The sequence below is a fragment of the Myodes glareolus genome, chromosome 13 (assembly GCF_982192425.1).
Source record: "Myodes glareolus chromosome 13, mMyoGla1.1, whole genome shotgun sequence".
NCBI classification, from domain to species: Eukaryota; Metazoa; Chordata; class Mammalia; order Rodentia; family Cricetidae; genus Myodes; species Myodes glareolus.
The window spans coordinates 18,215,969-18,228,194 of NC_142038.1; the positions used below are offsets into that span (position 1 = coordinate 18,215,969).

At 40.9% G+C, this 12,226-nt stretch overlaps 1 protein-coding gene across 6 annotated transcripts in view; it reads right to left on the reverse strand.

The window, feature by feature from the left end:
• The window catches only part of Ccdc68 (coiled-coil domain containing 68), a 48,175-nt gene that overhangs the window by 23,011 nt on the left and 12,938 nt on the right, over positions 1 to 12,226 (reverse strand). For 3 of the 6 annotated variants that reach the window (XM_048419489.3, XM_085676449.2, XM_085676450.2), the window contains 5 exons: positions 8,525 to 8,649; positions 7,323 to 7,409; positions 3,126 to 3,260; positions 1,717 to 1,842; positions 1,085 to 1,213 (listed from right to left, as the gene is read on the reverse strand). In XM_048419489.3, the coding sequence (XP_048275446.3) occupies positions 1,085 to 1,213; positions 1,717 to 1,842; positions 3,126 to 3,260; positions 7,323 to 7,409; positions 8,525 to 8,641 (594 nt within the window). In that variant the 5' untranslated portion in view covers positions 8,642 to 8,649. Of the gene's footprint in view, positions 1 to 1,084; positions 1,214 to 1,716; positions 1,843 to 3,125; positions 3,261 to 7,322; positions 7,410 to 8,524; positions 8,654 to 12,226 lie in introns of all 6 variants that reach the window. The other 3 variants (XM_048419490.3, XM_085676451.2, XM_048419491.3) reach the window with 2 other exon arrangements.

The window sequence follows — 12,226 nt, forward strand, 5'->3', positions numbered from 1 at the left end:
ACAGCTTTTCCATAAATCATAAACTGGAATGCTGGGGTAAGCAAACTGCCAAGGGTGATTTGGGGATTCTGGGAACAACAACAATAGCCCGAGGCATAATAAAGATGAAGGTGAATGCTATTATTCTTAGGTCCTGTTATGTTTGTGTTCATGGCTCTGATCTCCTCACACAACCTTCACGTGGACTATAGATCTAAGAGTCACAGTGTTATCAAATTGTACAACATTGGGAAACCTGCATAGTACTGAAAGGTTATACCCAGTAAATGAAAGTTCCCTACTGACAAAGGCCTTGGAAAACTCAAACAAGTAGATATTGATTAGATAAGGGGCCAATCCAGTAATGCAATGAGAGAGAAGGATGAAGAAGACATAATTTACTAGAAGCCTAAGATTATACTCTTATCCACTCTCAGTTTAGTTTTTCAGATGCCCATTTGTATGGCAAGTAAACGATTATATTTCTTATTTTATCTGAATTCAGAATAGGAAAGCACATACTTAAATTTATGTCATTTATGTTGGTATTTGGAGTGCTAACCACTGGAAGCTATTCCGTGAGACTTTCACAGTTTTGCTTACCACTGTTTTTCCCTAAATAGACCTTTTGGGAGTTCTAATGTCCAGAGGTTTTTTATCCCATATTTTGTAGCCATTTTTTCTTATAAACGCCAAGCAGCCATGGGATGCTAAAAATAAAAATGTAAGAAAATAAAAATAAAAAAGAATATTCTACTGACTTGAATGTATCAAGATTTATTAAACTCTAATTTATTGATTTGTTATGATTCTAATAAATGTTAGATTACAGGGATCCACTCTGTTATTGCTCCTAACAAGACTGCTCTGTGACCTAACCCATTATTTCATTCATAGACCACCGAATACGCACATTGACTACAAGGAGAAATCAGGCCAGCCGATTGCTACTGAGCAGGTCACATGAAATGTCTAAGGGGAAAAGCAGAATTGTGTAGCACTGTGCACACACCCACGCACCTAGGAAGATTTCCAACCACGTCATTCTACACCCCCTGATACGACACTGTCGGGAGGAAACGTCTTTGCTTTTCCGGGGACTTACGTTTTCCATCCTCTGTACGCGGTTCTCCAGTCCTATGATTTGAACGTGTTTTTCTTCAAGTTTTTCTGAAAGTTGACTCAGATTTTCAGTACGTTGCTTTAACATCTGCTCTTTTTCGAGATTGTTGATCTGTGGTCAGAAAAACGAAGAGCTGTTTGCGAGACTTTTGCTTTACTTTTTATCTCTTACAAAATATAACAACATCTCATTTATCCAGTTAAAAGTGTGTTCTTTCTTACCAGAAAAATGTTCTAAAAGCAGGGTAATTACCCCACTGTATCCCAAGGTTGCTTGTTAAATTGTAGCTGGGGGTAAAGGTCAGTCACAGGGGAGAAGTGTCCTCCTTAGGGAGGGGACTTAGGCAATTTCCACCTGTAGTACACATGCATGTACGTGTGCGTATATAAAACAGAGCTCAAAAACGGCTCAGTAAAAAAATGAGTATGTATCTGCCCTTGAGAATACCAGGCATGCCTTCTCGACAGGTCACTCAGGTTAGGGCTGAGCCCCTGATGGAAGGACTCATATACCTGTTCCTGTAGGTAGCACTAAGCACACAGTGCATCACCAGGACACTTATGGCTGGGTGGGGCTGACTTCTCCAGCTCATGAACCGCAGCCGGGGCTAGTACCTGAAGTAAATGTTTACTCTCCTCATGCCTCTTCTTCATGTCTTCAGAATGTGTTTGGTAGTTGTCAAATAATCTCTGGGCCACGTTCCTCAGAGCTGCGGCTCCTGCTTCTCGGGAAGCTTCCAGCTAGGAAAAATAAAAGTCACCCTGCATGTTTTGACATCACAAAATAAAAAGAGTTAAAAGGAGAATGGTTTTACGGTCAGCTAAAAGCAGTCCCTGATTACAATTTGCAGCCATACAGATCATCTGTGGGGGAGAAGTGTTGAGGAAGAGAGAAGTGTCACATCTAGAAGTCTCTGGGAGGGATTGACCATGGCTGTGCATCTGCCATGGTGAGGCCAGACCTGAGTACTGGGCACACCAGAGCCCTGTGTAGCTAGGAGGCACACAGTCAGCACACAGAGGTGCAATGCTTTTATCGTCGACGTTTATTACGTACTAACAAATGTTGCACTGTGAAATTGTGGAACAAGGTTGGAGTAGTCAAAACAATGCAGTACAAACGCTGATCTTTCAAGGATACACCTAAGGAAACGATCAAAGGGTGGCTACTGAGATTTACATCCCACGGTAATCATTGTGAGGCTATAAGTAAAACAAACCCTGAAGGGGAAAGACAAAGCACTCAATAATAGATTAATTAAACAATTAAGGAGATATTTCATAACACAGGTTGATTTGGTTGTTTGGATTTGGGGGCATGTGACCATGTACCCATGTGTACACATGTGTGGGTGCACAGTTCATAGATACATAGGGAGATCAGAGGTTAACCTTGGAGATCCTTCCTCAGGTAGGTGTCAATCTTGCCTTTTTCTTTTTCTTAAAATGGAGTTTCACGGTAGGCCCTGAAACTCTCAGATTAGGCTAGGATATGTGGTCAGCAATCCAAGGGATCCTCCTGCCTCCACCCCCTGAGCAGTGGGATTGTAAACACTACCTCCATGTATAGCTTCCTGGGTTGGTGCTCAGCTCTGACTCAGGCACTCTTGTTTGTAGAGCAAGCTCTTAGCTGATTAAGGTATCTCCCTAGCTCAAATATTTCTTAAAGATGCAAAATCATCTTGAAATGCATAATGGTAAAAAACATCTAGCCTGAGATCTGTTCCCTTAATAAGTGGCGTATTACACATTCTAGCACTGTTAGTTATAGATATGATATCACACAGGAAATTTCCAGAGATTCCTACTTTTCCACAGCTGAAATTTTACACCCATGGACCTTCAAAAGATTTCTTTAATACTAAAAGTAGTCTCCAAAACAAAACAGTGGGATTTAATTCTCACAATATTCCAACATGTTAGCCATGTGTTTGAATGCTGTAGGCTCATGGGTGTGAGTTGGTGTCTCGTAACCAATATAGACCTATGAATGCTAACTGCTTATGAGCGCCAACCAGTTGTACCTTGATCTTTAACACCTCGTTTTCTCTGTTCATTTCTAGAAGCTGCTGGTCTTTTCTTCTCATGTTTTCCATGAGCAAATCCAAAGAGGTGGGATCTGTTGAGGACTCTGAGCCATTCTGAAGGCTTCCAGATTGCTGAAAAAAAGAAACATAGAACTCAGAAGGAGCTGAGATCTACATCTGGCCCCATAGGCGACAGAAGGAGACTGTGTGCCACACTGGGCATAGCCTGAGCATAAGAGACTTCAAAGCCTGTCCCCACAGTGACACACTTCCTCCAGGGAGGCCACCCCATCCTCGACGAACATTAGCAAGAATGATTATCATTCACTACATAAATCAAAGAGGATTCAGACAAGCAAAAATAACACTTTGAATCTTAAATTTTGATGGTTAATTCTAGACAATTGAACCAGCTTCTATATCTATTCCAATTTAAAGAATCTTGAAAGAACACCCTCTATGCCTTTTTATTTTCAACAGCTTTAAATATATTATTAAAAGTATTATATATACCAAACAATAACTATGACATTGGATTAATTAAAATCATACCTATAAATACATTTTGGTTAAACAGTATTGGACCTGCTAACATTCAATGTTAACGGTGTTTTCTTGCCTTAACTTCATATTAAATTTCTTTTTTTAATTTAAAAAGAAAACAAACAATCTTTCTTTCATTTTACATACCAATCCCAGTTCCCACTCCCTCCCCTCCTCCCCTTCTCTCCACCTACCCGCCTCATCCACTCCTCAGAGAGGGTAAGGCACATTGCTTCGAGGAAAGTCCAAGGCCCTCCCTACTATATCTAGGCTGAGCAAGGTATCCATCGAAAGAGAATGGGTTCCTAAAAAGTCAGTACATGCAGGAGGAATAAATCCTGGTGCCACTGCCAATGGCTGGCCCTGCAGTGTGTTGAATTTCTAATCAGAGATGCCAGACTATGATGTGGGAGTTCCCTCTGTGTGCAGTGATTTCCATTAACGAATAAAGAAACTACCTTGGCCTGTTGATAGGGCAGAACTTAGGTAGGCAGACAAGATGGAAATGAATGCTAGGAGGAAGAAGGGTGGAGGGAGAGACGCCATGGATCCTCCTCCAGAGTAAGATATGTGGAAATTTTACCCGGTAAGCCACAGCCTCGTGGTGATACACAGATTAACAGAAATGGGTTAAATAAAGATGTAAGAATTTGGAATAAGCAGCTAGAGCTAATGGGCCAAGCAGTGATTTAATTAATACAGTTTCAGTGTGGTTATTTTGGGTGTAAGCTAGCCAGGCGTCCTGAAAGAACAAGAGGGCCCTCTCCACCTACAAGACTAGAATTCCACCGCAGTGTAATCCTGTGCAAAGCCAGGCTCCCTGAAAATACACCTGGAACATAAATCTACAGAGACTCATGGGCACATGAAGGTGATGAGGAAACTAGAGAACACCCCAGCCCAGCAGTTTCACAGATGTGGAAACTGAGGCGCGGGGTCCATGCTTATGCAAGTTAAGTACAAGAGCTCATGACACAGTTTCTTAACTATCATCTGCACTGTCCGCTCGCCCACCTTATCTCATGGCAGAGACAGACACTATCATGTAACTCCACGTCCCCTGTGGTTTTGATAGCAGCGTCTACTTGCTAAGCACCTATTATGTACCATGTCATTAAAGTTACATACACTTCTATGCCTGGGTTCTGCAGAGAGAAGTGAGCATTATGCTCCCTTATAGAAGTGAGGAAATGTAAAATTAGAGTTTCACAAATTCCAGAGTTCTAGTTTGATTTTTTTACTGTTGGGGGATAAGTCACACTGGTCAAAAGCAACTTGGGAGAAGGAAGAATTTATTTTTATAAACTTCCAGGTCCATCATTGAGGGAAGTCATTGAAGGGTCCAGTGTGGGAGCTTGAAACCGTAGGGAACAGCACATGCTGGCTCATTCACACACCCAAGCAGAGCTAGCTTGCTCCTACAATCCAGCGGCACCTGCCCAGCAATTGGTTCCGGTTACCCTGGCCTGGGACTTGCTACATCAATTAACAACCAAGGCAATCCCATATTAGCTAAATCTGACCAGGGCAATCCTCTGGTTGACGTTTCTGTCTCAAGTTGGTAGCTAAAGTTAACTAGGACACCAAAGTTACATCTACATAGATGACCTTGGGACCAGATTTAGAGTCTAAGATGACTCAATAACCAAATTTATAATTTATCCACTATGATAAATGATCTATAGTCCTGAAATAAAAAACTATGAGCTGGCAGTAATGGCACACACCTTTAATCCCACACTTGTGAAGCAGAGGCAGGAGGATCTCAGTGAGTTTGAGGCCAGTCTGGTCTACAGAGAAAGTTCCAAGACAGACAGTGCTACACAGTCAAACCCTGCCTCAAAAAAAAAACCAAACAAATAAACAACAAAATAAACAAAATGAAAAAATTAAGAAAACAAAATCAAAAAATTAAGCACATAGCATATGCACAGTTACATCCTCAGCCTGTCCTCCCTCTTTTATTCCCCCCTCTCTCTCTTCCTCCCTCCCCTCCCTCCCCTCCGTTCTCTCTCTCTCTTTCTTTCTTCCTTCCTTCCTTCCTTCCTTCCTTCCTTCCTTTCTTTCTTTCTTTCTTTCTTTCCTTCTTTCTTTCCTTTAGGTCCAGACCACAGATAAAGGTGTGCATATCTTCCCTGACCATATATGGATATAAATGATTGACAGCTCGACCCTGATAAATGGTAGATGATTGGCTGTGGTTGATGTTTGCGAATGATTCCATCAATGCTCTCATAGGCATCGGCTGATGGAAAGAAGCCTGCAGATTCTGAGTCGGGAGGTCTGGGTGGAGGCCTAGTCAGCGCAAATCTCGTAAGTTTATGGAGACGCTGCTGCCAGGCCAGCAGTCCACACTTTACACATTAGTAAGCCCCTATATCATGGAAACACCATTCTCTATCTATTAATCCAGAGTTACTCCTAGCAAGACCAGCCAAAAAGTCCACTTCAATGTTTCTATAGCCATTGGCCATTTTTTAGTTTCCATGGCCCAGGGACAACACTGGACAGTTACTCTTTCCACCTACCCTCAGGGAGTCCATCCTCTATGGCTTTTCCTCCTAATTCTCCACTATCTACTTCAACCTCTGTGATGGTTTTTCTTCCAAAGGCCCAAGTTTGCGAAGTCCCTGACTACACCCTTAGGTCATCTGTCATATCTATGGACACTAACTTGTTTTCTAATCCTCTCCACCTTCAAACATTATTTATTCTGGAGATAAAGTCTTACTGTATCAATCAGGCAGGCCTTGCACTCTTGTCCTCCTGCTCAAGGGCCAAACTCTGCTCTAGTTTCAATACTTTGCCATAACTCCACAATTCTGTATATTGTGGCCTGTCTCACATAATAGAATGCATCCAATCCAGTTCTGTGCTCTCAAATCTAGGGTCATGTGCACCCACCAATAGGGTTCTACAAGACAATTTGACTTGGCAAAATGATTTTTTAATTTTATTATTTAATTTTCTGTCACACCTCAATATCACCCCCTTTTTGCTCAGCTTTGGAGCAATTAATTAAGAGAATCTTTAGCACTAGCCATGTTATATTAGAAGCTGAGGGTGGCATAGGGGGACTGTACTTATGTAGCACATACCACCTTCTCATGTGATGTGTGACCACGGTTTATAGTCAGTAATGCTAATGAGATAAATGCTCTTGGCTCTGATGGTATTTAATTTGGTACAGTATGAGTTAATAGAGGTTTGTCCAAACTTAACTACACAAAGATGCTACTGAAATTAGAGCGTGGTGCCTAAGTTTATTGATGAACAAAGCCATCCCTCAATTCAAACAGTCAGTTGCTGTGTCCCATGAAGGAGACTTGTAAGCTTACACCTTCATCCCTGAAAAGTGTTGCTACCATGTATTCCCCTTGGTCCAGTGTCTTCCCATACACTTTATAATTATGTCCTTTTCGCAGTATTCCAGCAGGTCTGGCCATTCTGTTCTGATTCTTCTAATGGCCTCCCTCGTTAACATGTCGTACATATAAGCATTAATATCTTAGAGGTTAGACATGGGTGAAAGATTTATCACTCAACTTCAGAGAGGAATAGTGGGAAGAAAAGTCGATGGGTAAAAATCTATATGGCTTTATGCTAATTTTCTGAAAGAATGTAAGGAATGAGTCTTGGTGCATTTATTACCTCTGCATCTTGTTTGCTATTCGCATGGCCTTGTCCTGCTTCATCTTTAAACATGTGATTTCGAATCTTTTCCAGGGTAGTTCGAATCTGGATTAAAAAAAATAGTTAAGTTTTTTATAAGCCATTTAATTCCAAGTGCGTTTTAATTTCTCTGTACCAGGGCATCTAATTTACATATATATCCTGATGTCAGATTTAGCCTCCAACCTAAACTATGTTTAGGTTACTATTATTTAGATCAATGAAAAGAGGTGTTTGGGATTTATATCTCCTTTTCAGTTAAACCTAAAATATGACAAACTAATATTATATGTACTACAAAATAATTTAGCAATTAGTACTTAAAAACTGTGTATTTTGTTCACTTTTATCTATAATTTAGTACTAATTTAGTGTTTTGTAATTACTATAAGACAATTACTACTTAGGAATCACTACAAAATAATTACTACATAGTAATTACTACAAAATGATTACTATAATAGTAATTACCACAAAATAATTGCTATTAAATAATTACTACCAAAAATCCCTAAGACATGATCGTACAAATTTATGCATAAAATCTGAGTGCCAGTCTTGCTGACCTGTGGAATTACTAGACAGTCCAAGGTAATTTAATTAGCTGTTCTGAACAAATTACAAACTACCAATGTCAGAATTTTCCCATCTGTTATAACAAGCAGCTTATGTGACTATCCCTTGTCACTCCTTTTCATGGTGGATTTTCTGAAGTCATATTTTTAATGCAGTCACTTGCAGAGGGGTCACCAGCACTAGCTAGTGGAGCTGTGTACAGGAGCAAGGTGAGGGAAGAGAGAGAGCATCAGCAGGAAGCATAAACTTCTACTTGGGAGGCAGCATCCTCATTCAGGAAACCACCAGGGAAGGCTATAAAACAGCAGGAAATCCAGCAGAGACCGGTGGGGTGGGAATTAAATGCTGATGGCTGTTCTGAACCATCCTGGCCATTATTCAGTTCTACTGAGTGGAGAAAATCGGCTTACTTCCCGTGGAGGCATGGGTTTATATTCTAGAGAAAAATGGCTAGCCCTGTTGAATCCAAGCAGTCGAGTATCCGACGTCAAGTGAGGTCGCCCCTTTCCACATGTTACATGACTGAGGACACAAAACCCACTGGTCCATACTGGTGACCATCATAAATAACCACATTCCGCAGGTGACGGCTCGGGCCCGCATACCTTTCTCACATACTCTGTTTCTTCAAGAATGTGAGCTGACGAAGATGCACACAAGACAGAGTCGTCCTCTGTCTTACGCCTTGGGGGAACTTCTGTGGTCACTGTTACAGTTGTCATTGTGGATTCTGGCTTTAGGAAAACATAAGTCAGCTCAGCAACACGACATAAAGGAGTTTCGCCATAATCAAAGTCTTGATATCAAATGTTTAGTATCATCATAGACTGCAAAAATCTCATGAGTGGGGCCCTGTTTCATTCACTTTATGATATAGCATAATATAAGTGCTTATGAAATGTCTGTGGAACCAGAAATACAGTTAAAATCAAACTGTGTGCGCATATCCTGAAGAACCTTGATTAAAGCTGTTTATCAAAAGACCCTCAGAGAAAAAAATCCAAACAGTATTGGTAAATAGATTGCTGTTATGTAATGTTCTTTTGATGTATGACTCAATTTAAAAATATGGTACAGAATGAATATACAATATCACATTTTCTTTTCTTTTTTTTTTAAGGTGACTAATGTGAATGAAGACAAATATTGACTCATAACTTTGATAAAGTAGGTTACAGACCAGCCTGGGTTCCAGAGTGAGATCCTGACTTCACACACATGAACACACACATACATATACACACAAACACACACGAACATACACAGACAAAAAGACCCACATGAACATACACACACACACAAGAATATGAATACAATCACAAACAAGGAAGGAGGAGAAGACACAGTGACTGGGTTTTAATAGAGTAACAGTCACATTCCTGGTGGACAGGCTGTGCTGTCTGGATACCATGTCCTCCTGAGGAAAAGCTGAATCCTCTTGGGTACTTCAGGTTAAAGATACACAATCCATAAAACTAAGTATGACATGTGATCAAATACTATTTGAATGAAGGATGGTAGTCGTCCTAAATGACTGTAATGACCTGAATAATATCAAAAGTCCTAAATCCTTGAGCTTATAGCAGGTAAGAACTCACTACTGCCATGGCCTTTGTGGTCTCCCCCATCCCTCCCAGCCCCCGCAGGCTGATGAGCCAACAACTAGATGGAAATGGGACAAAGGCAGAAGAAAGAAAAAGACATAGCAAGCACATGTCACATCAAAAATACATTGACTCCATTTTTCAGCAGCTAAATAGTTAATGATGGGAAGCTTTTATGGTATGTCAGCTAATAAAATCAAAGGAATCAAGAGGCGTAGAAAACCACATTTCTAAATGCTATCAAGGAAATGGTTCTAAAAGAATTCTCAAGCACAGCTAAGGACCCTGGGTAAAAAAATCTAATGAGGAACATTAAGGCTTGAGGGGCTTCAATCCTGGCATCCTTGTAACTAAGTCTGCTACAGATTAGGTCTTGGGGCTGGGAGGTGGCTCAGTGTTGAGAACACTTGCTACTCTGAAGAGGATCTAGATAATTTACTCACAACAGCAGCTTACAATACCTACAACTTCAGTTCCAGGAGATCTGACACCCTCTTCTGGTCTTTCCAGGCATCTGCATACATGTGCTCTCCAGGCACACAGGCACATACACACACATAAAATAAAATTTTTTAAAAAATTAAATTTTTTTAAAGAGTCTTAAAAGATAAATAACCAAATACAATGGATGAATCTTGTTTGAATCCTGCCTTAAACACACTAGGCATATGCAGTTTTTGTTTTGTTTTTAGATTGACTGGAAAAAGCCAATAGTGGAGAATTCTTATCACACTCAGAGAAGTAGCTCATTTGGTAAAGTGCTTACCTTACAAACAGAGGAACTGAAATCAACCCCACTGAATCCAAGGGAAAAAGCCAGGCATGGTGGCACTCACTTGGAACTCCGACATTCCAAAGCTAAGAAATAAGCAAAGCCCTCAAACTCATTGGCAGCCAAACCAGCCTATTTGATCAGTGTTGGCCCAAAGGGGGAAAAAAATCTGTCTCAATAAATAAATAAAAATGTAGGAAATACCTGAGAACTAACAACAGAGCCTGTCTTCTGTCCTCCACATACATGTATACACATGCACACAACCATGCACCTGCACAAATATGAACAGGCCCACACATGTGTACACACACACATACACAAAGAACCCTTTATGCTTCTAAACTTAAGGGAATTAAGACATCCTTTTAGAAAATCATGTCTGTTAGTGACCCTTGCTGGGATTTTGTGGGTAAAATGATGACATCAGGACCTACTGTGGAGGAATAAACATTAAAGATGGAGAAGATGGAGTTTAGAGAAAGATCACATTCATGTCTTATTCAAAAGTTTGGCAAACTATAGATGACTTGAATCGACAATGTTCTTCACGGTTAGCGTGTTCAAACACTTGGCACTCAGCTGTTGGTAGCGATTTGGAAGTTTACAGAACCTTTCCATGTCTTCTGGCTGGAGGAGGCGGGTCACTGAAAGGCTCCAGCCTTTCAGGACTCCAGTCAGGCCTTGCTCCTGCTCTGGTGCTCCACCTTCTGGTCTGGCCTCTAAGAGAGAAACTCTGCCTCAGAGGCTCACTACAGAGCCACCCTTCCAAAAGTCTGGGACAAGGTAAATCCACCCTCCTTAACTTGGGTCTCAGGCACTTTGTCACAGACCTGAGAAAACTAACTAATAAAAAGCAAGCTACAATTAAAATCTGTGTGTAGAATCTGAGTATAGAATTATTAAAACTTCTCTACTGATTAGGAAGTTAAGACTCCCATAGTGATGCCAATTTACCCAAGATCACAATAAAACTAAGAGAGAGACAAAACTCAAACCCTAGTTTTTTTCCTCCCAAGTATAAGGGCATTTCCATCCCGTTTTTCCCAAGAAAGAAACATCAAAATGCTTAAATCTAGCAAGGACCCATGCTGCTAAAAGGCAGAGAAGATTTTTATATTGGCCCGCACCACCTTGAAGTAAGATTGTCTCCAGGGAAGCCACAAAGCCCTGAGTTTATCCTTTAATCTCCAATGAAATTGACAGGGCATGCCAAGAATTTTCCATTTTATTGTAAATCCTCTCCAAAGGCAGCAACGGTTCTCTTTTGTTTCAGCAGAACTTAGTTTGGCAGCAACACCCCACAAGTCTGCTGTGTGGAACGACACGGACACGGAGGTTCTTCCCTCTCCTGGGCCTCTGAAGTCGCTTCTAGGATTAGGGACTTGGTCCACAACAACATTTGAATGCTCCAAGCAAAACAAAACCCCTTAGAGACAATAAGCAATGTGTTCAGAAACTTGAAGAAGGTCAGCAATCTGTACTTTGGCCTTCCGTCTGGTGCCCCTCTGCTTGCACAGCTGGTAAGTTAAGATTATTCTTATATTTTTAATGATCCCAAATAATTCAAAAGTATATCACTTCATAAAATGTGAAATGTATGTGAAGTTGGAATTGGTGATCACTAAATTAAAAAAAAATATGTGGCTTGAATCTGAAACACACCCAAGTTCATGTTCTGTGCACCTGCTCCTCGGGCTGGTGGGCCTGATTGGGGGAGACTATGAAAGCTTTGGACACTGAGGTATACCTGGCAGAAGTGGGTGGATAGAAGCAAATCTTTTTTTTTTTTTTTTTTGGTTTTTCGAGGCAGAGTTTCACTGTAGTTTTTTTAGAGCCTGTCCTGGAACTAGCTCTTGTAGACCATGCTTACCTTGAACTCACAGAGATCCACCTGCCTCTGCCTCCTGAGTGCTGGGACTAAAGGTGTG